At 41.9% G+C, this 26,424-nt stretch overlaps 1 protein-coding gene across 1 annotated transcript in view; it reads right to left on the bottom strand.

Moving 5' to 3' along the window:
• EPB41L3 (erythrocyte membrane protein band 4.1 like 3) overlaps nucleotides 1-26,424 on the bottom strand; it is a gene marked incomplete at its 5' end in the record, with an annotated part of 85,844 nt that overhangs the window by 26,356 nt on the left and 33,064 nt on the right. Inside the window, 9 exons of the mRNA XM_082667524.1 lie at nucleotides 455-675; nucleotides 3,885-4,060; nucleotides 4,765-4,862; nucleotides 9,127-9,279; nucleotides 14,838-14,925; nucleotides 15,285-15,503; nucleotides 17,513-17,588; nucleotides 22,765-22,807; nucleotides 24,332-24,436. Coding sequence (XP_082523650.1) covers nucleotides 455-675; nucleotides 3,885-4,060; nucleotides 4,765-4,862; nucleotides 9,127-9,279; nucleotides 14,838-14,925; nucleotides 15,285-15,503; nucleotides 17,513-17,588; nucleotides 22,765-22,807; nucleotides 24,332-24,436 — 1,179 coding nt within the window. The remainder of the gene's footprint in view (nucleotides 1-454; nucleotides 676-3,884; nucleotides 4,061-4,764; nucleotides 4,863-9,126; nucleotides 9,280-14,837; nucleotides 14,926-15,284; nucleotides 15,504-17,512; nucleotides 17,589-22,764; nucleotides 22,808-24,331; nucleotides 24,437-26,424) is intronic.

Here is a 26,424-nt window from a genome sequence, read left to right as displayed (position 1 = left end):
TAAGTATGCAGGCTGTGGTCACTCAGCTACCGGCGGTCAGAAGAAGGGCAAAGCAGTTACTGTGCATCTAGACAAATACACAGCCCTGGGTAGGAGGATGGGGCCAGAAACAAAGAAAACAGCTTTAGTGACAGTTCTGAATTGTGAGCCCAAACAGAAAAGTGTAATTCACTACCAAACGTATTTCTAAGATCTACAGACAGGACAGCTGTCCTGAAAGTCTCACGTAGCACCTCAGTTGTTCAATAAGAATTTCCCGAAAGTTAGAAAGGGCTTTTGCAGAGGAAAAGTGTTGACAGAGGACATACTAATTTAAAAGTTGACAACATGAAGGTGACTAATGCTGAGATACGAATTAGCCTAAGTCTTATTCACATTCCTGGCTTACGTCCTCAGTCTTATTCAGGAGTTCTTTAGAGAGTGCACAGGTCGGGGAGACAGCGGGGAGATGTACCTTTCCCTCGGGCCGTACGGCAGCGACGGGTGTGGCTTCCTCGGCCTTTTGCCGTCTGTCGTCTTCCTCGCCCCGCTCCTCCTCTGCCTTTTTCTCCGGAGTCACAGTGGTGATCAAGTTGGTCTGAGAGATGCCCTTTGTTGTCATGTACTGGCCAGTACCAACCTCTGCAGCAGACACAGAATCCTTCATGTATATTTCATGGTTTTCATTCACTGATGCTAAAAGCAAATACAATTGGAGAAATAAAGACCAAAACAGTTAAGTCAGAAGACAGACGGACACCACCGATTGCTCCCGTTACAGCAAAAATCCCCCCATAAAATACCAGGTTTCTCTTCAAAAGACAGGTCAGCCCTGCAGGTACTCTCATCTAAGCAACGCCACAGATTCATCCTTCTGTTGTCACCCATAACTGCGTTTAAGTGTGATTTCAATGCTCGTCTCTCAAAGCCACCAGAATAATTTCCATCCACTTCTCAGGCTCTCTGGTGAGGACGTGTGTGAGGGTGGAGGTGAGAGGAAGGATGGGGGGCTGAGTGCCACCGAGGCTGTTACCCACAGAGTAACTGGCGGGGCACCAGCACCAGACACTTGGGGCAAGTTCCACAACTAACAGTAGACAGACAACTGCCCTAGTGCACTTGACTTTAAACAGAGCTTTGCAAGTGCCACTCATTAAGGAGCACTGAAATGTTTTTTTTAATTATTATTACTATTACTACCACTATTAGTGCTTGGAAAGTCTATCACTTCTACAATATAAAAGCTACATAAGTAATAATGAAAAGTAACCAGTTACTGGGCAGAGATTATAGAATTCAGATGGTAACTCTGTTCAACTGAAGTGCAGAAATGTTTTAATTTCTACTGTGCTTTAAAAAGACTACCACGATATGCATACATTCATTCATCTCTAGTATTTTGGGAAAACAAGACAAACGCTGCTAATGAAATTCATGCAAGTGCAAAGCACGCAAACGTAAGAGAGAACACCCAGCCTTTCGTCCCAGCTAAAATGTCTCAGTGAAAGAGATGCTTAATTTAGTTAGACTTTTGAAATTTGGTACTCATTCTTTTAGGTTTTAGGTACCATAAAATTTACTGAAATTTAGAAAGGCTGCTTTTCAAATCGTAGGCAAAATTTAATCTGCTTTCATATTTTAGGAAGTTTAAAACATAAATGTAAGAAAAAGCTCTGAAATCCTTTGAATAGTGAACCGTTTTACTAAAATACCTTCACGAAGATATTTTACATCTCTTACTGATGATGAAAAAGCTCATATGAGACACAGTTTCCTAAAAGGCTTGTTAGGCTGTTCTAACAGACGATGCAACCTTGCAAAAAGCAGTTTCTATTCCAACATGCAGCCATGGCCCCCCCGAGCAGCAGCTCAGAAAACATACGAGAATTGGCAGGACCCCAAGGAGTGAGAGACAACACATACTAACATCACTTTGGGGCAGGGAGAAAGAGACAGCATGGAATTAGTACATTGATTTCACAATTGTCTTCTGTCTTCTCAGCAATCATTATCACACAGAAGGTCACAAGGAAAACAACATTCACAACAAGTGTGTCCCCTTGGGTTCACATCGCAGGACAGAGTGGATGACATCCGGGAAAAAAAGCTGTGATTCCACACAAGCTCCTCCAGCACTGACTTAGAGAACACACACCAGTTTACACAGACTCTTCAAGGAAGAGGAGATGAGGCGCCGCCAAAAGAAAGTCATTGTCAATGTGAATTTTCCAGTATCTTAATCTGACTCAAAATAGTCCTAATAAACAGTTTTCCCCAAAAGTTTGGCTCTCAGAGATTCTAAAAACGGGACATTGTTATAGAAGGTAGAGAATGGTAAGACTGACTTCCTAGGCCAGCTCACAAAAGCCTAAAGAATGATTATCAATATACCTACTGAGATCATTATGATTACATCTGTAACAAGACTGCTTTCACCTACGTCTTATTCACTCTTCGCAACAACCTGTCAGAGGTGGCCTCGATCCCACCTTACAGATAACGACTAAAGCTGGGACCTGCAGACAGTACTTCATCCACCCACCGCTGTACAGAGAGACGGTCTGGACATCGGTCTGAACTTATCTACCTACGCTAGGCGAGCATTCTTCCCACTTCGCTAATATAATTTATAACAACGATACAGCACTAATAACACAATTTTTACTTCCTCTAAGTATCCCTTTGGGACAGTAAAGTCTTCTAAATCCGGCGATCCAGGGAGTTCGCTTCCCTACAAGCCACATCGGGGTTTGGCCAAATGGAAGGAAGAACTGAGGCTCCATGGTGAGTGGGCAGCAAAAAAGGCCAGGAGGGAGGTGATACCAGGCACCTGTAACTTTTGTTTGTTTCTATTTATGCTTTTGCTTATTATTAAAACTGTACACACATGCTAGAAACTTCTCTTTTTATGTGCCCAGGATAAGTCTCCTATAAAACATCTCACCCCCAAGGAGCTCTGGATTAGGAGGCAGAGGTCTGGCCACAGTCGTGCCCTGGTGTCTGGGGGGAATGGTTCTGGGGCCCCCGTGGATAACCAAAACCCACGGATGCTCAAGTCCCTTACACAAAACGGTGTACGTCGTACAATGAATACAGTTGGCCCTCGGTGTCTGTGGGTTTCACATCTACGGATATAGAGGTTCCGACTTTCCTACAGCTGCCATGTCTTGGAGCAGAAAGTACATCTGCATGTACCTCTGGACAGCCACAGAAGACTGCTCCACAAAACAAAAGCCTGCAAAAACCTCATTACTATGCCTTAAAAATGCTACTTAAGTGATGCAGTGACTCTCTCCCTGTGGTACTCACACATCTGACTTCACGGTACAGAATATTTACACAGCAACGCTCTCCCAGTCCAGCTGGTGTAGTAATTAATATTAACCAGGACAATTTCCTTAGAGCCCTTTGCTCTGTTATTTGAATGTCATCCTTTCTATCAGCTATTATTCACTGACTGATAAAAGTCATGTTCTATTCATAACATTTTTAAAGAAACAGAGATAAATCTAATGCACAGTTTTCTTTCGGAAACAAATCATCTAAAACCAACCTGATAATCATTTACCATCTGCTGAAAAGAGAAACAAATTACTTATAAGTATGTGATTGCTATATTTAGAATGAGAGCACCCTTCTCCAAATTCAGGGTGCCAGCTTATGAAAGCCACTTCATTCCCCAAGTACCATTCTTTTGTGTGATTTTATATAAACCCACCAAGAACAGACATAGGACTCCCACAGGCACCTTTTCTGGGGGGTTGGTTAAAATGTGCCACTCAGCCGAAGAGCAACGAGTGCTCTTCCTTTCATGCGATCGCAGAGCACCTGTGTCCATCAAAGGCTCGCGATGGTTTCTCGCTGCTCGGTAGCCACTAGCAATCATTAAGGGGAGCAGTGCCTACCTCCGTCCAAGCTGCGAGACATGGTATAACGTTTGCTGGACGAACGCTCGAAGTAAGGGGCCGGGCGGTCTATCAGTGCACTAGCTCTCCTGGTTTGGGCTTGTGTTCTGCCACTGTAACGAAACTTGGACCCCAAGGTAAGGAACTTCTTTGGAGGTGCTTCTGGTAACAACAGTCTGGAGATATTAAAGGAAAAACATCAGCAAGACTATTAAGCCACATACTAAGAAGGCTAACTTATCACTCTGTTCTGAAAGGTAAAGTGCTTTGTGTACTCAGGGTTGAACCCCCAACCTGCCATTCAGTGAACCTGGTTTTATAAGGAAAAAAAAATCACTTCACACAGTGTATATCAACTAGGGATGTTGTAGAGAGGCTAGAAGCACAACAGGGGTGGAGCTGGACTAGGTGAATTTGAACATCCTATGGAACTGGAGAGTCTGTGGTTCTACAAACCCAGAGAGCAATTAAGTAGGGGATGTTAGTGAAGAACAGTGACCATTTATTACTTTGTAGACACAAATCTGAGGGCTTTAGTACTTACTGGATGTGGGCAAAGGGGTGCATGGTATTGAAAAGCTACTGAAAGAGTAAGGAAGGGATTGGACATCTGAAGTGGATGTTCTAGAAAAATAATGAAAAACCTCTCAAGATAATGAAGGGGAGATGAGACAGATAAGTATCCAACAAATTAAGGAAAATCCTTCAAATTTCGTCAGAAGTTCTTTTAGGATTTATCAAGAAATCTGGCGGCAACGAACTTGAAGGAATAGAAAGGATCTTGTGGTCACATTCTTCTTTCCAACAACCTCTTATCAGTGTAGGTGATTCCAACCATTCTACTTCTTCCTTAGGAAAGACCAAAGTGATCTCTACCCACCTGAAAAATGTATGGTGTTCCACACACACTTTCCACAAACGCTTGGCCGCTCTATGGTTGGGCAGCTTAAACCCGATGGTGCTTTCAAATTGTTCAAACTAAATTTAAAAGACATATTGAAGAGTAGAGTGAAGTTTGCAATCATAAATAACATGAAAGCAAATAACAGAGAAAGTCAAAATACCACCCACAATTTTTTTCTTTACTCCCTAAATCAATTGCTATACACAGATTTCATGCTATACACATTCACTCGTTTAAAAAAATCTCCTATCTATCTCCTTAAAATGCTGCAGGTACAGACAACCACATTATGCATGTAGTAAAAGTTTCATGTACAAGGATGAATCTTATGAAAACTAAATGCAAAAAAAGAAGAATATTTGTATTCCTTCCAGAGACCAGTTTGTCCTGATCTGATTTCTAAGCCTAATCGTCATAGTTTCTCTCTGACATCATGACTTCAGCTGGAACGCAAAGAAATGAATAAAACAGCATTCTCAGGATGACATTTTCTCCTTGTATCTGGTCTGGAAATATGCGCATATCCTAGGTATTTGATGACTTGGTATCAGATATTGCTGATTTTATTTGTGCATTCTAATATAGATTATCATGTTAAATGCTAACGTCTCTCAATATTATACAGTCATCCCTCAGTATCCAAAGGGGATTGGTTCCAGGACCCCTGTGGATACCAAAACCTGTGAATGCTCAAATCCCTTACACAAAATAGCATACTATACACGCATATAACTTATGCAGCCCTCCCATATACTTTAAATCATCTCTAGACTACTTATAATGCCTAACACGATGTAAATGCCAGGTAAACAGTTGAAATACAATGTGAATGCTACGGAAACAGCTGCCTGCATGCAGCAAATTCAAGGTTTGCTGTTTGGTACTCTCTAGAATTTTTTTCCCGAATATTTTCAATCCACAGTTGGTTGTATCCACAGATGCAGAACCCTGGGATACGGAGGGCCGACTGCATAAGGTCAGGGATTGGGAGAACACATTTTCATATTTTTCAGCATTTAGAGTTCAGATGATACTCCATCAGCCATCTGCTTTTTCAGGGTGAGGTAGCTAACTTCCTGAGTAATATATTTTCATATTACTATGGCAGATACGCAAGAAATATTTTTTATTTTCTGAATACATCAGGCCACCAGAGGGCAATCATCTTAAACAGTAAAAGCCTTCCCCAAAGAGCTCAAACCCCCCAGACTACTGGTATAATTGATAGCAAAAGTAATTTATGCGGCAAAGAACCAAGGGGAGGGGTCCTGTGCGAGGTATGTGAACTTTAGCTATTCCGGACCTCTGTTTCTTGTTCACTGAGTGGGACTGGCCAGGGGGAGAAGGGGAAGTACATGACGGGTGGCTCTAAATGCAGTCGCCTTCCCCATTTTCTCCCTCTGTCTGACATTCCTGTCCAGGGACGGTCATGAAACTCACCCCCGTCCAATGGACCCAGTCAACCGACAAGCCAGAGGAAGGGACCTTGACTAAATCATCCACCATTTATTCATCCTGCATCTCACATGGACGACACGCCATGCTAAGGCCAGGGGTTTTACAGAAGAGTCAGCTAGCTCTTCCCGGAAGAAGCGGGAAGCCGGGAAGATTCTTACTGCTCTGTCCTACTCAGCACAAAGATGAGAGAGATCCCTGCACTTTTTGAACGTTTATCTCTCTCTCTCTGTGCTCTGTATCCACTTCTTCCAACCGCTTCAGAGCCTTCGTGCCACCAGTAATTCCTTCTCCTTCTCATTCTTCTCAGCCTATGAATATGGTTGTAAAAAAGGGGAGGAAAACGACTTTCTCTGAGCGTGTTTCTGCAGAACCAGAATCACTGCTAAGTGTCAGGAAGGGAAGCCGCTGCTACTTCACTCCTCACCTTGCTGCTACCCGCCGGGGGCTCTAGCTCTTTCCTGAACCCTTACTGCCGCGACAAGACCTGATCGTCAAGTTCAACACACTTTCCTTAGTTCTCATCCGAGTGAACCAGGCTCCCTGAATCTCATCTTCCTTATTTATCATCCATGACTCTTTCTGGCCCTTCTTCTCCTCTCTGGTTGTTTTTCCTCATCTGCCTCTGGTCCTTTTCCGCCTACCCCTCCCTCAAAAAGTGGTATTATCCAGAGTTTCTGTTTTAAGAGTTTTTTCCCGTCTAACTTCCTTGTTCTTGGTAATTTCTTCAAGACCTAAGGCTTTGAATAAAATGTATTATACAGCTGATGACACTGTTTAAATCTTATATTTCTTACTATGCAAGGATCACCCCCCCGCCAAATTCTGTCCCAAAAGGAATTTCAATCTTTTTTTCTGAAATTCTCCCTTTTTCTCTCTAGTAATATTATCATCATTGACTTCGCTCATGCAAACCCAAAACCCTCTGATTATCCTGGACTCTCTCCTTTCCTCTTTTTTTTTTTTTTTTTTTTTTTTTTGCGGTACACGGGCCTCTCACTGTTGTGGCCTCTCCCGTTGCGGAGCACAGCCTCCGGATGCGCAGGCTCAGCAGCCATGGCTCACGGACTCAGCCGCTCTGCAGCATGTGGGATCTTCCCAGACCGGGGCACGAACCTGCGTCCCCTGCATCGGCAGGCGGACTCTCAACCACTGCGCCACCAGGGAAGCCCTCTTCTTTCCTCTTTTGATCTCTGCCCCATCCTGTCTCCAGGACCTACTGGTTCTGCCTCTGAAACCTCTCTCTCAAATGTGCTTCTTCCATTCTATTCCCACAGCCTCTGCCCTAGTTTAGGTCCTAGCACATCACATTACTAAGCTGCTGAATTTCATCCCGAAATATCCACCGAGTATGTCACATCCCAGTTTAAAGTTCCCATGGCTCACTGTGGTCTCATGATGCACTGCTCCAACTTCCCCTTCTGGCCCCTCACAACATCTACGCTCATTTCACGTCTACGGAATATTATCACACTTGCATCGTGATGCTGTAATTGCAAGTGTATGAGTCTTCTCTGCTGAACACAAACTCCCTATAGGACAGGAATAAGGTCGTATTTATCTTTCTATTCTCAATGCCCAACACAGAGCTTGGCAATATATAGATGCTCACTTAATGGTTCATAAATCAAACATATCTTGGTTGTAAGACATGCAATCTTTAGGAAATATTAAAAAATGACTTTAATTTCAGATAGCTCGTAGAATATTTCAGTCTTCATAGACAAGTTTGATTTTATATTTACGTTAAACACGACTGCTTGCTTTATAGTCGTAGTCTTTAAACTTTTTTTGTACTGAGATACAACTGACATATAGCATTATATTAGTTTCGGATGTACAACATGATGCTTTGATATTTGCATATTTTGTGAAATGACCACCACAATGAGGCTAGTGAATATCTATGACCACGCAAAGTTACAAATTTTTTTCTTATGATGAGAACTTTTAAGATCCACTCTCTTAGCGACTTCAAATACACAATACAGTGTTATGAACTACAGTCACCATGCTGTACATTATATTCCATACAGTGATTTTTAAATTGTGTTTTCCACCAGTGGTGAGGTTAATTCTGAAGACAGGAGATAATTCTATATTGTACCAGAAAATGTTCAGAAACTAAACGAGCTGCAGTCTTAGAGCTTCAACTGCCTCCATTATATTAACTATACTAATTAGAACTTGGACATTATTTATTATCTATTATGAGAAAACAGCAGATATTTACTATATATTATGTCAAACCACTAAGGAGGACATAAGTTGACCATGGATGGATGCTTCTGCCTAAGGAGCAAGGATTAATTAACAATTTTGATTCTTTCATTAGCCTCTCTTGATTGAAAAACAAAGGGGAGAAATACATTAGGCTACAGAACTTGCATAATTTATACCCGGTGTCACTTGTTCTAATCTTTCTTATACTTTGATGCATGTTACCTCTAAGCTATTCCCTTTAGGGTACTATCAGATTTGGAGGACAAGAGAGGGGACACGGAGACAGATCAACAGGACCGATGGGAAGAAACCTATTCTCTATTCACAAAGAGGTTTAGCAACTAAGAGTTTCTTTGATACCGCAGCTTGAAAAATACAAAACATTATTCATGAATCTTGATTTTCCGCTGAAATATGTAAAAAGGAAAGCCTTTCAATTAATGTATGCAGTGGGGAAAAACTAGAACAACACAATAAAAAAGAAGAGAATATCTTATTTATTACTGTTTATTGGACAAACCTACAATAAGTTCTCTTAGGCATTTAGCTATAACTCATTATGTCCTGCCATGTTCAGAACGTGTGAGCAGGTAATTTACGTTTTTGTTTGCTCTTGGGTAACTTTCTTCCCGACATACATGCAAATTGGGGTCTACTCACCTCTCCCGGCCGGATCTTAATGTAAAAGTTGCTCCGTTTGTATGAAATCTTTAGAACCTTTGGCCAGGCAAACCTGTTGATGCGTAGTCGGTCACGATATATCAACAAGCCACTTGCACACACTCCTAACATGATTTCAACTCCCTCAGAATCCTGGAAAATGGCAGCAAGAAACGCTGGATGAGCATCTCACCTATTTCCACTTGTGGCGGGTACACGATTTAAGCCTCCAGGTCAGAACCTGTAATTAGCTACCTGCAGCTCTCATCTAAATATGCAAAGTACTGTAGCACTTTAAAAAATATTCCCACTAAATAATAGCCTTTGAATGAAGATATTTATCACTATGGAGGTTTGTTAGTGTAAACTCTGTTCACCCACGGAACTTGGACTTACACAGCATGTCAACACTGCACACAGAGAAGGTCACCCAGGTGAAGTGTGTTAGTAACAGTAACGATCAGAGCCTCAGTTCTTATTACTGAGTGCCAGGCACGGCTCTGACCACTTTACGTACATTGTTCATCTTCACTAGGATAATTCTGAGATAGCTGCTATTATGATTCCCACTTTACAGGCAAGAAAACTGAGGCACAGAAAGGTTAAGTGTCCATCCCAGTTGAATATGGGCAGCCTGCTTCCAGGGGCAGGGCTTTTAACTAATACGTACACTAATAGAGAGACCCCCATCATTTCCGATGAGTGTTTTGGGGTTTGTTCCTTTAAAAAGTCTTGATTCTCTGGGGGCTTCCCTGGTGGCGCAGTGGTTGAGAGTCCGCCTGCCGATGCAGGGGGCACGGGTTTGTGCCCCGGTCCGGGAAGATCCCACATGCCGTGGAGCGGCTGGGCCCGTGAGCCATGGCTGCTGAGCCTGCGCGTCTGGAGCCTGTGCTCCGCGACGGGAGAGGCCACAACAGTGAGAGGTCCGCGTTTTTTTTTTTTAACTTTATTTTTATTATTTATTTAATTATTGGTTGTGTTGGATCTTCGTTGCTGCGTGTGGGCTTTCTCTAGTTTCAGCGAGTGGGGGCTACTCTTCGATGTGGTGTGCAGGTTTCTCATTGTGGTGGCTTCTCTTGTTGTGGAGCACGGGCTCTAGGCGCGCGGGTTTCAGTACTTGTGGCTGGCGGGCTCTAGAGCGCAGGCTCAGTAGTTGTGGCACACGGGCTTAGTCGCTCCGTGGCATGTGGGATCTTCCCAGACCAGGGCTCAAACCCGTGCCCCCTGCATTGGCAGGCGGATTCTTCACCACTGCGCCACCAGGGAAGCCCTTGATTCTCTTTTTGTATACTGTTACTGTCAGAGTAAAATTTGAATATAAAATAGTCTTTTTAAAGTACAAGCGTACTCCCCAACAGCACCCCAACACACACTCACCACCCAGTGGTGCTCACTTAACCACTTGGCTCACATATATAAATATAGATGCATTTAATATATGCATATAGATTTCTTTTCCAACAAAAGTGGGATCATGCTATATTTGCAACTTTCTTTTGCTGCTCGCACAGTCCATCTCTGGGTCATCTCCTAGGGATGTGCAATGAGGGGTCCCAGAGGTCACCAGAGATGTTATATAAAGCTCAGGAGATACCCCACGAGCAGTCTATGCCCCCTCAATATTGTGTCCCAGTGAAATTAGCGTAAAGAGAACATCTGTGGTGGTCTTGAGTGGGGTGAGAACAAAGGACAGAAGGCGGTGCTGTGTGTGATGTGCGGTCCCCACCCCCCGTGTCTCACTGGTTGTTGGAAGCAGGGTGTTGTGGAGGCGAAGCTGAGGTCTGAGACACAGTCATCGGCGGGGCTGTCCCACTTTGAGTCACTGCAGCGCCAGCAAACGCGGGGAGGGAGACATGAAAGAATCCAAAAGGGGGCTTCTGACTCATCTGTACGGGAGTGGGAGGGACCGACTTCCTAAATCCCGCCAGTGCAAAGCACAAGACGAATATTTCCAGAATCAGAAATAAATATTTTGGTCTCTCTCTGGGAACTGTGAGGTTACACATACAATTTAACTGATTTAAAATGAAATATTTTTCCTTGGAAACGTATCACTCCACTAGACACGAAAATCACTCTATGGAAGTGGAAGGACTTGACGGCAGGATATTACAACATAATCAGACTTGAGGGGAATTCAAAGGCTCCGCCACCATTTATCAAGGGCTTTAACCTGAAAGAGCAATTTACAGAGCTATGACCTGATGCCGGAAGTAGGGCGGTGGGTGGGGGGCACGATGGACACTGAGATCTAGCCGACCTGCTCCCAGGACCACACAGGCGACCCCCCAGGTCCTGAGCAGAAATGTCTGCGCGAGCAGGGCTGCTGGGGTAACGGCTCCTTGAGTCACTTTCTTTGTGATGAAGAACGTAAGTGTAGCAAGCACTCTGGGCATTCACAACCTCTTCCATTATTACCTACTTTAAATCACTCCTTAGTATCTTTGAATCACAAGAAGGTGGAATCCGTTTGTGGGGAAGATGGGAGGCTCCTGCAATGCATCCTCCCTTGCCGTCTCCCACACACACTTCTCTGGGTCCCCACAGCATTAATGTCGTCAGCACAGCCCGAAGCCCGAGCCAGCGGTGCTGCCACTAACCCCATTCCTCTTCCGTCTCCAGACCCAGGCTGGTGGAGAGCAGCCTCTGTTTATCCTGCTGACCTGGCCACGTGGTCAGCACAGCGCCTGCCTAGCACGTGTTAAGCCACTACTTGTTTGCCGGAAGAAAAGGCAAACGAAGAAAGAAAATGGCAGGAATAAGTGGAGCTTAAAATTGATGATCGCTTCCATTTCACTCATGGCACAGCAACCAAAAAAAGGATACTTTTGATATCAAGGTTACTGCCGCAGCCCATAGCATTGAGGTAGTAGCTTGATAAATCTTCTGTATCAAAAGCTATGACCAGGGCTTCCCTGGTGGCGCAGTGGTTGAGAGTCTGCCTGCCGATGCTGGGGACACGGGTTCGTGCCCCGGTCCGGGAAGATCCCACATGCCGCCGAGCGGCTGGGCCCGTGAGCCATGGCCACTGAGCAGCCCGTGCGTCCAGAGCCTGTGCTCCGTAGCGGGAGAGGCCACAGCAGTGAGAGGCCCGCGTACCGCAAAAAAAAAAAAAAAAAAAAAAAAAAAGCTATCATCGTGGTCTTTCTTGGGGACATGTGTTTCCCTATCAATAAACATATTTAAGGCTCCCTTTAGCAGGGAGCATTGAAGGAAGCCCTGGACAGCCTCAGCCTATCCTAATTAAAATAAACGAAGGTACTATTCTCTTAACTTAAAATCGCTGTTCCAACTTTCCCATCCTTTATTATCTCCTGGTCCACGGGATACCCGATATGGATTTATAACTACATTTCAGAGTCTTATATGAAATAAATGACTCTGACAGAGCCTATTCAGAGTGACATTAAATGACAAACAAACAGAGACCGTCTTCCTAAGACATTTAGAACAGGTTTTCCAAACCAAGGGACCTTCTTCACCTAACATGGATATTTATTCTTCATACAGAGCTGTGGAGTCCAAGATCACAGTTCCGAATTTCTAACTAGGTCCTAGAGCTCAGGGCCTTTCAATACTACCAACAGAAGAGAAGCATCTCACTTATTAACTGGAAATTAGCTCTAATTTAATTCAGTAAACTTCCTTCTTGAAATGATGGAGCGCGTCTGCATGAGAAAATGAAGTCCATAACCAAATCATTTGTTATGCTTAGTATTCACATGAAATCCTATCACAGGCTGCATTGGCACTTCCTTAATTCTCTCTCTTTTTTAATTGGTTTAATTGGCATAATTTCAAATCACATTATTGAATGACAAAGCAGCCATCTATTTTAATTCAGTCGCTGCAGCCATGTTAAGTGATTTCATTTTTCCTGATAGGAACACAGATACATGCTGAGTTGCCCTTCTCCTACATGGAGGCCCTCACCTTTTATTTATTTATTTATTTTCCCCTGGGCAGTAACTGAGTCGTCGTGTGTAATGTAACTCAAAAACAGCTTTCGAGTCACGCAAATTTCCAGGCTACCTTCATTTCTGTCTTGTTTCCTTATCTTTTAGCCACGTAGGGAAAAACTCTAAGAGAAACACAGTCTTAGTGCGTGTCCTTATTTTCTTTTTAAATCCTCATCCTACCTTATATCTGGCATAAACTATAAAATGCTATGTTATCCGAGCACAAAGTAAGTGAAAACATGTAATAATTAACTGGCAAGTAAACAGAGCTACACCTGCTGCTGTAATTACACACAAATGTCAACGAGCTTGGCTCTCCGGTGCCAGCATCCCTGGTCAGAGCCAATCCTCAGAGATTCTGCTCTTGTGGAGGCCTTCAGGCCTCAGAAGTGCTCACCCTGAGTGATGTACAAAATGATCCACAGACACAACCAATTCGACCTGCGTTCATGTGATCCTCACCATCGTCTTGTCCAAACTCACTTTCAATCTGTCAGGTCCCCAAATGCAGCAGCAACAGAACGGAGACATCACAGATTTTCCTCCTAGGGGTCCCCAGGGTTGTTGAGACGTTTGCCTAAACAAAGCTGGCTGAAACCCTCTTCATTTCTTGGCCCCAAACTTGACTGTGTAAGACACTCGCTCGGCTGGCAGCCTGTTAAGTGCATGTTCTTGTGAGCCCCGGACTGTGTGATCATGACCACTCTGTCCACCCGAAGTAAAGCCACATCCCCACCCAGGAGCGACATCCTCGTGTCAGCCCAAATCAGAAGCTGTCCCCGAACTTCAAGTACTGATCTTTTCAGTGCTGCTGAAGTACCAGAACCTATCCCTAAGAGCCTAACACACTTCCTATGTTTTGCTGATAGAAGTTTTTGGGAAACCTTGCCTCTGCTTCCATGGCACTTCTATTCACAGCTGTTCAGATAATAGACTAACAGTCCATACGCTCACTCTCTCACTGTTGAAAGATACAGAGATTCTGGAAGAAGTGTGACGTGGAGTTAAAGCTGCTGACACATCCTCCCAACCTTAATCCAGCCCAATCCTGACTTCTCTCTTCGCAAGACTCTGGAACCAAGATACAGCCTCAACAATTCACCCGTCGACTAGGCAATCTTTTCTTTTTTTTTTTTTGGACAGGCGGAGAGGATTTATTTGTAGCAGAATTATTTATTACAGAGAATGTCCTGAAAATAAACTGACCAAACACTACAATGAATGTGCTGTATGTAAGGATGGAGAATCCGTTTGATTACACGCAGTGACTGAGAAAGTTCAAAACAAAACAAACCCAAAACTATAGTGCTTGTCCAGTTCTCTCTGCTCTCTTATCTCTTCCCTCTTTTTCTTTCTTTAAAAAACAAGTTAGGCAAAAAAATAAATAAAATAAAATGGTGACAGTGACGAGATGGAGAGCAGCGCTATTCTGGAACTCAGAGCTTTTATCAGCTCAGAAGATGGATCAAAGCTGTCCCCAGGAGAAGTCACAGAACCACGGCGACAGGCTAGGCAATCGTAGCCTGGCTGGTTAATGTTAACTGAACTTCAAAATAACCATCTTATTTCAAAGCACTGATGATTTGTCACAGTATCTAAACTTTATAGAGAGCTTTTAAAATTGAACATGAATTTTCTGAGTGCCTGGTGGGCGTCACACACAGTACTTGGCATATAACGATTGTGACAACTGGGTCCTGGACACTGTTAAATAAAATTAGATAGAAGGCCTGGAGTTTAAAATATGCGTACCTTGGCATGATGCAAATCCACCCCATACATGGAGAGCTTTTTGGCATTTTCCAAGAAATACATCTCTGCTTCTGCGGGCGTCATGCCTCTGATAAGGAAAAATGAGAGGTATTACAATGCTGGTTTTTTGTTTTGTTTTTTTTAACCTGGTGGAACCATAATATTTTCCACTTAGCTCCCTTGCAAGTTCCCACAGAGGCACCAAAAGATTTGTACTCTGGGGGAGGCGGGGGGAGAATACCAGGAAAATGGCTTTTAGCAGAAACATCACAAGGACGACCCGAGTAGGAGTCTGACTACCCAGAACTGTACCAGGCCTAGAACCTCACTCTGCTGAGTCCCACCCTTAAGGCACTGACTTCAGTCCCGGGAGAAGCAGGTGGTGCAGGGGATGCCCACCCACCGAGCACAGCTTAAACGGACGCTCTTGGGGTTCCTGCCGCTAACCTGTGGCTCTTGTGCAGCTCGATGACTTTGTCTTCTAGTTCTTTTGTGTGGTTTGGCGCGAAGCGGAACTCGTTGATGTAGTCACTGCCACACTCATCTGGGTCGTAGTCTCCCAGTTCCGACTGGACGGTGTACGAGCCCAACGTGGCAAGGGTGACAGAGGAGCAGGGCAGCCTGCCAGACACGATGTCATCGCGCAGCTGTAAGCAGAGGTAGTACCTTCCAGGAGCCAGAGGACGGGCAGAAAGCCAGCGTTAGGAGACTGGAAAGGAGACTGCCCAGTACAAAGTGGGCGGCAAGCAAGCTCTCCCTGCAGAACAATCCACTAGGACACATTGTCTAGCATCTGGATCTGGATCTATATACCAGGGGAAGATACTTAGCTACAAAATACAATATCTAAGGGCATATAGAGGCAAGTTCATAATAATACAGGGATTCATTGATGAGACACAGAATAAAAGAAACCTACAGACTATCTCTCTAACATTAAGATAACGTTGAAAGTCAAACAAAATCTCTGGTGGGGGAAGTTATAATATAAAAATGGTGCTCTTAAATATAACGATTAGGCCCCAACTACCTAAAGGAAGTCTCATTTTGCTATCTAGACGAAAGGTCCTGCCACACGCCCAAGACAAACTGCAGGTAACTCAACGGCTGCGCCGTCATGAACACTACCTGCCACTTCCTGCGTTCCTGACGAGAGGAGCTTTCTCCTGGGTCAAGGTCTCATTTTCTTCTTTAGATAACTTCCTAGAATTCAACCGTTACGAAGACTAACTTTGAAGAATTATTACCTTAAAATCTCATCACTAAAAGCAAACAATTCTAAACTGGGGGACTGTGAAACGTTTTCCATAAAATTTTGCCAACATCATATGCAAATATCTCCATTAATAGCTGACTTTTACCTTCCCTGTTATTCTGCTTCTAAGAGTGACAGATATACTAACAGTAGAAGACTCCAAGGTAAGTGGGAACATTGGTGAATTTTATTAACAGTCTTCATGGCCCAGCATACGAGTATAAGAATAAAATATACCTTGTACCTTTCACACAAGAAACGAACCGTTAATCTGTTGAAGCTGAGGACTATATGATAAAGCGTTAAGGTCCCCTCCAAATACGGTTTTAAGCTGATGATGGGAGTAAATGCCATGTAATCCAGATACAAAAATTCCTACACATTTCATAGGCCCTACACACACGACACAAATGGAAAGGAATCATGCACTAGATTCCAACTCACAGTGTATATACGCTCTCTACCCATAAATTAGCCACCATTAAATAGTCCCTCAACTACTAAAAAGTATCTTTATATAAGAAATTACAAATTGTTTTTTGATTTAATGAAAATATAAAAGAAATCTTCTGGAACTAGTTTTTCCCCTTCTCCTAACATGTCTGCTGAAACGACTTTTCATCATAGCAAGTGACTAAAGCTTTTTGAGCGATTTCTCTTTCCTGAAAAGCCTGCCAAGAAGGGTTGTAAGGCCACACTGCACAGCATTACTCTGACTGGCTATAAACTGACTACGAAACACAGTGAAAAAACCAAGGATTCCAAAGTAGAAAGCATTAGAAGACGCCTAGAGGGACACACAGCAAACCCAGAATGGCTTCCTAAAGAGATTCTTCCTTATACTCAAAGCTCAGTCACCAGGCCAGACTGTTAGATCCCCTTCTTGATGCCTTTTCTCTAAAACGAATGAAACGTCTTCCTTGTATACAGAAGGTGTGGAAGGTACACTCTTAGGCGTGCACGTGTTTATGTGCATTTGTGTGTGTGTGTGCACGCCTGTGTGATTTTTGAAAACAGCCACCACGTGTCAGACTGGTTATACAAAAAGGCATAAGCATCCGAAGACACACTTTTGCTCTAAGTTTTGAAGGAGGAGCACTAGGAACTGTCGTATCATTTAAGGCTGAATCCCGTCGAATTTGACTGTGGTGGGTAGACGACAGCAACTCAATTCTGTGTGTTTTCCCACCAGGGTCAGGCAGAGGGAAGTACCAGCTTAGCACCAAAGATTCAACTGGGAACAGATACGATCTGGCACATCTTCTCATCGGATGTTTGCTCTCATTCAGTTGCCTTCTGTTGGCCATTTCGGCATGGATGACTGTAAGGTCACCAGATGTAAGCCCGCCCTCCGCCCGAGAATTTAACAGGAGCACGACTCCCAACATGCCTGCCTTTTTCACTGCCAACTTTCAAATACCTGGTGATATCTTCAGAGAGCTGGGAAGGGTCTGGTGGGTAAAATTTCACATTAAATGAAAAGTGCCAAGCACCACCTGCGGAGAGAAGAAAAAATCAGAATAACGTCTCAGACGATCCCTTTGTACTTATTATACTAAGCGGTGGCTAGAACGGCCCTAACCCCAGTCACTAGCACCCAGGCAACTTTTAATCAATGGAAAACAGGGAAGTCTCCTTTCAGTGAAATTCACAGGTAACTCTGAAACTTCCTCCAGTTTCTAATCTTCTGCCCCATCAAATCCTTTGCTGGGGTTTATAACTAGCAAGGAAATTGACTAAACTTCCTCCCTTTCTCAGGGACAAAGGCCTTGGGAAGAGGGAAAAAAAGTAAACGAGACAGATAAGCCTCAATCAGACGAGTCTAGGGCTCACCGGACCTATTCTCTGAAGTTCTGGAGAGCTCACATACCAACATTACAGACAGAATCCCATTTCCTTTGTCCTTTCTGCTTTGTTATGACAGGTCAGATCCCATAATAATACATGTCAAGGATGTATTTATTTTATGGGAAAGGTTTGCTGTCATATTAAGAGATGAGCTGCTCTGTGGGCCATTCGGAAAGTTCTTTTCTTACTTGGGGAAATTTCTGATGGAAGAGACAGTGGGGGTATGTACTGTGCATTACCAAACCCAGCCCTCCACCTCAGCCCCTGATCAGGACGGTCCTCACTGCACGCGGCCGCCGCTCCTCCTGTGGCATCTCCTATGGCCTCTCCAGAGGGGAAGGGGGTCACCCAGACGCCAGCTCACAGGCACCTGCTCCCCAGACCGTCCGTATGTAAACGTGAGACATTACAAGCCTTCCTGAGTGCTCCGTTTTATCCATGCATTCTCTAGTTGTGTATACCTAACCATGTTTATCACCGTAAATGAGAATAAAACCCACCTTTTCTTCTTTTCGACATTTACTCTCTCTGTGATCACCCCTGTCACTTATTTTCACCTTGGTCTCTCTGTCTGGCCTTTCAATAAATGCGGTCCATTACTGAAGCCTGGGGGCTCCTTCGCCGGGAACTGTTTCCATTTCTTACCCCCACCCAGTAAGCACACTCCAAGGGCCCAGGCCCTGCTCGCTCTGAACAGCGGCTTGGAGGACCCTCCTGGTCTCCCAGCTTCGGTGCTGGAGGCCTTTCCTCCGAGCCGTGGTCTTCCTTTTGCTCTGTGATTCGTGACCTCGTGGTCCAGCCCTCATGCTTCAGATGCCCTCCTAAGACTTCCAAACACCCCCTTCTCCCATTCAGTGACTCCTGGAAGCTCCATTCTCTCCCGAGTCCTTCCCAAACATTCACAAGAAAGGGACAACACCCTAAGTACCTCCCGGCTCCTTCCTTTGAACTGGTCTCTTGCTTGAGTAGCAAATACTTAGCTGCAGAGGTCACCTGTATTCCTGTCATCCATGGCACAGTCTGTTCGCTAATTCTGGTTTACTCTGCACACCACTACTCATATTACACTGAGAGGTCCACCTGGCAGGGACACCATTTGAGCTGCCTTATAAAGGACTTGGTATAGGGACCGGGTATTACTGGGTGTTTCGTGTCATTTCTAAACCACTAAGAAAATATTCCCCAAACGTGGGCTGTAAGAATTACGAGCCATAAAATATCTGGCAATCAAACCTATTTCTAGCGATTATTCTTCCCACTGTTCTCAAAAACGTCCTCTTGTTGTTCTAAAATTAACAAGTCTGATTTGGTTTTACTTTCCTATTGATTCCTATTCACCTCCTGCTAAAATGGAATGCTTGCCAGCCATGAGGTTCATAATGAGAGCTGGTCTCCCCGCAAGCAACTGGAATGAAAGCTAATGGATTCGTTATGGGAAATGGATTTATTGCTCTTTTATAATTTTTATCCACTTCAAAGTGAATCCAATGAATCGTTTAGCAATGCAATTAAACTCATAATAAATTCAGGGTAAACACTTGAAGTTGGAAACTAAGAGGGAATAAAAATAGAAGAAAGATATTTCAATGCAAAAATCCTCATTACAGTAAAGTGACTTTCAAATGATCGTGGGCCTAAGAAGCATCGGAGGGGCTTGTTAAAAACGCCAGTCCCTAGGCTCTACTCAGAGGTTTTTATTCCAGAGATGTGCATTATGGTCCAGGAACTTGTGATTTTAATAAACACCCTAATGGTTCTAATACACTTGACCGTACTTTGAAAATCACTAATCCCAAGGAATCTACTTTCCTAAGGTTATAACCCAATCAAATATGAGGTTTTGCAGGACATTATTTTGAAACGGTGGGAAAGTTTATGGAAAACACAATCTACACCACAATCAAGGAAAAAAAAAAATCCAGTGAAATGAGGTGTAACATTTGAAATTAATGAGAGAGGCAGATTAAAGCGGAAATACATATCCTCGTAAAGAATCTGGTGGAAACGTATCACTGGGAGGCTATAGTTATGCCATAAATAGGTTTGCGAGCCTGTGTCTGATCAGATGATGGCTCTGGTTAGGGACGGAAATGCAAGAGCTTGAATGCATTAAAATGACATCTATAATGCTGATATAGGATTTTAAATTCCAAATTTATGATAATCAGAAAACTGTGACACTGAAGAGAATTCATTCTTATGAAAAAGTTCTAATTTTAGTCTTCTATGTCTGCCAAATCTTAAAATTTCTAAATATACTACAGTTATAGCATAAATCACTATATATCATATATTCTATATCATGAAGTTACTATATCATAAATATACTCTATATCAGAATATATTTAGAAATTTTAGATCTGCTAGGCGTAAAAGATGACTGGAATAAGAATTTTTTCATAAGAACAAACTCTTCAGGCTCAGGATTTTCTATTTCTCATAAATTCATAACTTAAAATCTTTTTCAGCTTGACTGCCATTTGCCATTCTCTTGAAGATCTCATTCTAGAGACCTACTGTGGACCTACAGCATAAAAATAATGGAAAGATCCTTTTATTGTTGATATTTATGTTCAGAAAGAGGAGGTGATTGTACAATAATTACATTAGCTCTGATAATACTTTTCTGCCTTGATAGAATGTCCCTTTTGTGGAAAGAAGGCATTTTGTGCATGGGAAACAATAAGGAATATAGATAAAAACACCAAATTCCATTCCTAAAAATTTCCAATTTTTTCTTGTCTCCTCCTTTATCTGCATGATTGTCACTTGGTTTTCTTTATGTTGCTGTCACAAACACTGCCTAAACTACATGAGGAAAATATCCTTTAAATCTCATGTTCCAGTTGTCCCCTAAACTTCATCTCTTAGAAAGGAAGGCCGGAGACAGCATAAATGGGAAATGAAGGAAAAAAAGAGTTCCATTAACAGCAGAAAAGAAAATTAACTGTTGTTACAGCCTTTCTTGTAACAGTATAATGACTTATTCTTGAACATGTAATATATTTTCAAAGTGCTCTGTAATTATAAAATCAACCAAGTACGAAAAAGCGTTTTATTAATTAGGTGAATACAGGGGACTTAAAGCACATGAAATGTTAAGATATTCAGCACATCTGCTTTTAATAACTCCATAAAAAGATCCTTAGAACATATTCATCATCTTAAAAGTTTTTACTAGGACTCTGAAGTTTTCACCTTCTTATGACAACTGTAGCTGTCCCTGGTTTTAATCCCAATTTAGTTCTATCAAACTACTTCACTATCAAGTTTCTGATTAGTGACCACACCAAATTCCTCTCAAAAATATGGTAAAGATGTTTTCGTTGTACAAAGAATCATCAGACTCTCTAATATGTAGAAGCATAGTGAATTTTTTGCTTCTTTTGAGATATTATCTAGTATTAAGCCATTTCAAACTGCTCGCTACTAATTACTTTTTATTAGCATGTAGGGTATTTTGAGACCTCAGAGCATTCAAAGGCACTAGAAAGATTTGCTCTCTCTTTTAATAGTAACTTTGATGGGAATGCTGTTCTTATTAATAAATTGGTCTTAAGTTTAATCTTCAAATAGAATCAGTTGTTCTGGAAAATTAAACTAGATTTTATTGATAAAAAATGAATTGCTTGAAAAAAATTAACTAGTTAGTTGAAATTATAAAGTATATCCATGTTTTACCATTTATCCATAGTAAAAAGCAACAGCTACAGAAAAGGCTTAAAAATAAAAATGAAAAAATTCCTCTTTCTCAACCCCCTACCCTGCAGTGCCACTTCTGGAGGTACAGGTATTTCCACATACCTATATATGCATAACTCATTTTAAACAAATATGAATTATTTCTCTAAGGTCTCACTAATGAGAGCTAAAACATATTTATTCTACCTCATTCTGTTTAACAGCTACCTAGTATTTCAAGGTATGGCTATTTCATGATCGATTTTATCATTTCTTTATAAATGGATATTTAAGTTGCTCTGAGTCTTCTTCTATTGCCAATGGTATGATAATGAACTTTCCTACATGGACACATATGTACACACTCCTCTCTTAAGCAGACACTGGATATATTTCTACAAGTAAAATCAGGGGTCAAAGAATAAGCACATTTTAAATTTTAATAAAATCTGACACAAAGTGCCTTCTTAAAGGGTTATATTTCTACCAATTGTGTACAAAATTGCCAGTGTAGGGCATCGTTAAACTTTTAAAATCTTTGCTAATCTGAATAGGTGAAAAATGTCACATTTTAATTTGCATTTAATTATTACTAACGCTTAGCACCTTTTCTAATACTTATTAGCTACCTATATTTAAATTTTCTGAGTGGCTCATGTAATTGATTCGTGCGCTAGGAAATGTCCATTTCTTAAATTGCCTTTAGGGCTAAGAAAAGAAGATGTCATCAGACAGTAAACTGCAGTCTTACTGGTTACCCCATTTCTAAGCTATTAAATGACTATTACTTTTACTGCTTGCCTTGCATACTTTGGTGGCAGTTAGGCTTAATACAACATTAATAATTAAGTCTGAAACTTTTAGATGATTGTCAACGGGGGCATCACTTGATCAAATCATATCTCACATCTCTGAACAGGCAAGGAAATAGGTCAAGTGTCATGTCATTTTATTCCCGGGTCGCAGTAATTGCTAATGGGTATCTGAGCGAGACCAACCTGCCAAAGATAAAATTTGAGATCTTAATCTGTTTTTCAAAATACCGTATTCACACCAGCCATGTGGGTATGAGCTACCATTTCAGATAACCCCACTCTTTGAAAATCTTCCTATTTCTACACATAATAATCCAAAAGAACTTACTTCGAATCTGTTTTTTAATTTCCTTAGCAGGGTCCAACCAATTCTGAAAAAGAAGTGAGAGTCTGAATATGAATCAGAGAAGAATGGAGATGACTTAGTGTTGACTGGGTAGAGATGAACTAAACGTATTTGAGAAGGAGTGGCTGCCGGAAGGGTCCCCCAGCTGGGTCCTTCCCCTACATCTGGTGCCCCTTCGCTAGTCCTGCGAGGGCCCAGGCTCTGGTCTAATGAGAAGATGTGTGTGCACACAACTCAGGCTTGACAAAGTTCTTTTCTTTTACAACAAGTGCCTTCAGGGATTCAAGCTAGCACAGAAACAGAGGAGAAAAAATGGTGGATTCTATGTTCAAACAAGTTACAAGCATGAGCTAAAGATACAGTCATCCTTTGGTAACCACAGGGGATTGGTTCCAGAACCCCAGGTAACACCAAAATCTGAGGATGCTCAAGTCCCTTATATAAAATGGCACGGTACTTGTATATAATCTATGCAACGCCCCCATATACTTGAAATCATTTCTAGATTATTTATAATACCTAATTCAATGGACATGCTATGTAAATACTTGCTGGTGCACTGGAAAATTCAAATTTTGCTTTTTGGAACTTTCTGGAATTAAAAAAAATATTTTTGATCTGCTGTTGGTTGAACCTGCAGATGCAGAACCCAAGAACACAGAGAGCTGACTCTGCATGTAACTTGACCACTGATGTCCTGGCCGTTCAGTCCCATGCAGCGACTTCTGTGATTATAGATTTTAAGGCACCTTCTCAGAATGCTTTCCTAACAAACGAACACTTGCCACTTATGACTTTCCTCATTAGAACACTCAGGTGTTTAATAATGAAGTTAGACATCATCCATGGAATTCAGTAAAGATAAAGTATGATTCACTAACAAACGACAACGGAACAAGCGACATTTAATGAGCACAATTGCTGTGGCTCAGTTGCCAGCATTAAGGAAACAATTTCTTCCTCCTTATCTTTCAGGCAGTTGGGGGGATAAGTGAGATAAAGGCCTGAAGAGACTGCAGCAGGTATAAGAGTCTACAGAGGTTTTACATGTATCATTAAACGTGGACTGAATACATTAACTGCTTGCCTCGTACATCAGGTCTGTACATGATTCATCTCACATTGTGATTCAGCAAGAATATGAAAGTGTAATAAGATGAATTAATAAGATGGCATCCAGTGAACATGTTTTCCGTATAATTATCAATTTATGTGATTCCCATTGGCTCCAATCCATGGAAATGTATCATCCCCCCAAAGCACCATATAAAATGCTTTTCTGGAACCATAAAGAACTCAAGCATGAAAAGCAGAAACACTGACTGACTGACTGTTTCCAAAAGACTCAAGATTAAAGGAAGTTGTCAATAATTTCCTTCATGAAGAAATAAGGTGATTAACAGCATTTAGGGCCTTGGATAATAAATCTGAGGGCGTGGGAGTACGAGGGGAGGTGGAGAAAACAATTTACCAATTCAGTTTCAGTTCACTTTCTTGCAGTGACGTGCAGTTGAAGCCGCAATACTTTGTACTGCTTTCAACCACTCACCTTCTGGCTTTCAGCATCTCGATATGTAAGCCCAAAATAGTCTTTTTCTAGCAAATTCAGATGTTCACATACTTTATCAAACAGCACTTGGCCTCTGGAGCGTTTCTGTGGAGAACAAAACAGAAAAACAAGTCAACACACACCAAAAATGTTCTCTCAATTGCCACAAACAAAAATGGGTAAAACGTAAAATATTGCTCATCGTAACTGTTCAGTAAACAACAAGCAGGTTTGATCACTTTACCAACTCCTTTTTAACTAGAAAAAAGGCTCAATAAAGTGGACCTAATCCTATAAGAGGCAGCTCCTACAGAACAAACAAATAAATAAAAAAATAACTCCTGTCAGTGAGTAAGTACAGGCGACCTGCGGATGATTTCGAAACGGAAGTAGTTGGGGAAATGAAGTGGTGCTCGAAGCCTCAAATATGTTGTGAAACACGAAAATCCTGACGGTGAGAGCATTAAAGGGCCGACCACAGCGGTGTTTCAGAATACCCACGCTCACTCCCCCCCGTGATCAGGTTCTGAGCCTGAGAAGAACAAACCCCATTCCTTGTCTCAGGCCGAAGTCCCCTGCAAACTTTCTACCCCAGTCCTTACTGAGAAACTCTAGCTGTGGATCACTTTCTGGAGCCCGTTAAACTTCATTAGTTTTTGTTTACAGCCACAAATTTCAATTTTGTATCACAGAGTTCAACTTTCTCTGAATTTTTTTTTTAGAGAAAATCCTTCCTATTAAACATAACAAACATGTTCATTAAGTTTAAAGATTTAAATGATCATTTATAAATGTAAGATGTAGACATATGTGCTGTATTTTTGGCCATAAAGCAGTCGATTGGAGAAAGAAAAAAGGCAGTCATCTGGGGAAAAAAATCCATCAGCTTAATTTATGGTGATATACAGTATCATATTTTCATCAAAGGTCTTTTAAACTTGGCCTTGGAGTCTGAGAAGGATTAACTGGAAGCAATTAAGCTAAAGTACATTTTGTTTGTGCAGTACCAACATTTCACATCTCGTACCTTAAGTGTATTTGTCTTTAAGATATAATGTAGTAAGAGGAAAATAAGAAAACTGATAAACAATGGGCATACCAAAGAGTACGTATCCAGAAGATGTGTAAGTGGTATGTATTACTGTGCAATCGCAAATATACTGGAAATTACTTAGTCCCCTCAAGCATGACTATTTAGGAGAAAAGATAAATGTAGGATACAAAACTGAAGCCTGAATTGTAACCAGCTGAATAATCAATGTTGTATTTGAAAGAAGTTTAATAATGTATGAAAATAAATTACATGTTAGCTAAACTGTGTAACATTGTTCAATGGATATAAATAAATGGTATGACAATGAAATGCTGCTCGCTGGTTTAAATCCTTTATTTGTAAATAACAGCATATTGCTTCTGAATAACGCTTAACAAATTATAAAGTTTGCACCAAAAAAAACTGGTTCTTCTGATGCTTCCATTGGTATGATGTCCAGTTTAGAGATAAGAACACAGAGGTCCAGAGGAGTTACATGGGAGAGGCAGTCTTAGTGCTGCCTATGACGGTGGCTTTAACAGGTAAACCTGGCTTTGAGTCTTCCTTATGTCCCTTGCAGCTGTGCGGACCTCGAAGCTTTCCCTCTGTAAAACAGGTATGAAACCATCTACTTCTTTGTAATGGTTGACATTAAAATGAAACAAAGTATTCCAACTTGGTCCAGTGATAACACGTCAAGCATCCCACAAACGTCAGCCATTGATATTATCAGCCTACGTGATTGATAAATGGCAGAATACGTAATACAGAACTCACTAGGCATTTTTGTGGTAGGAGCACATATATAGCTCCTTGTGGTACCAATAAGCATCCTTAGTATTAATATGCCCTGCTCTTTCTTCAGATATCAATTATCTGCTTACTGTCTAACTGCTTTAACTACAACACAACACACACACACACACAAATACATACCAGCGTCTGGCCAAGTACTTTCTCAATGAGTAAAAACAAACCAAAACAAAACAAATACAATAAACCTTCCTCTACAAAGCCTTCTACATCCTCTGAGCCAGCAGCAGACCCCAGCCAGGCCCTC

This window comes from Grampus griseus (genome assembly GCF_964374135.1).
Source record: "Grampus griseus genome assembly, chromosome: 12".
NCBI lineage: Eukaryota > Metazoa > Chordata > Mammalia > Artiodactyla > Delphinidae > Grampus > Grampus griseus.
Note: the sequence above shows the minus strand (reverse complement) of the source record. Positions and strands in the feature narration are given on the sequence as shown.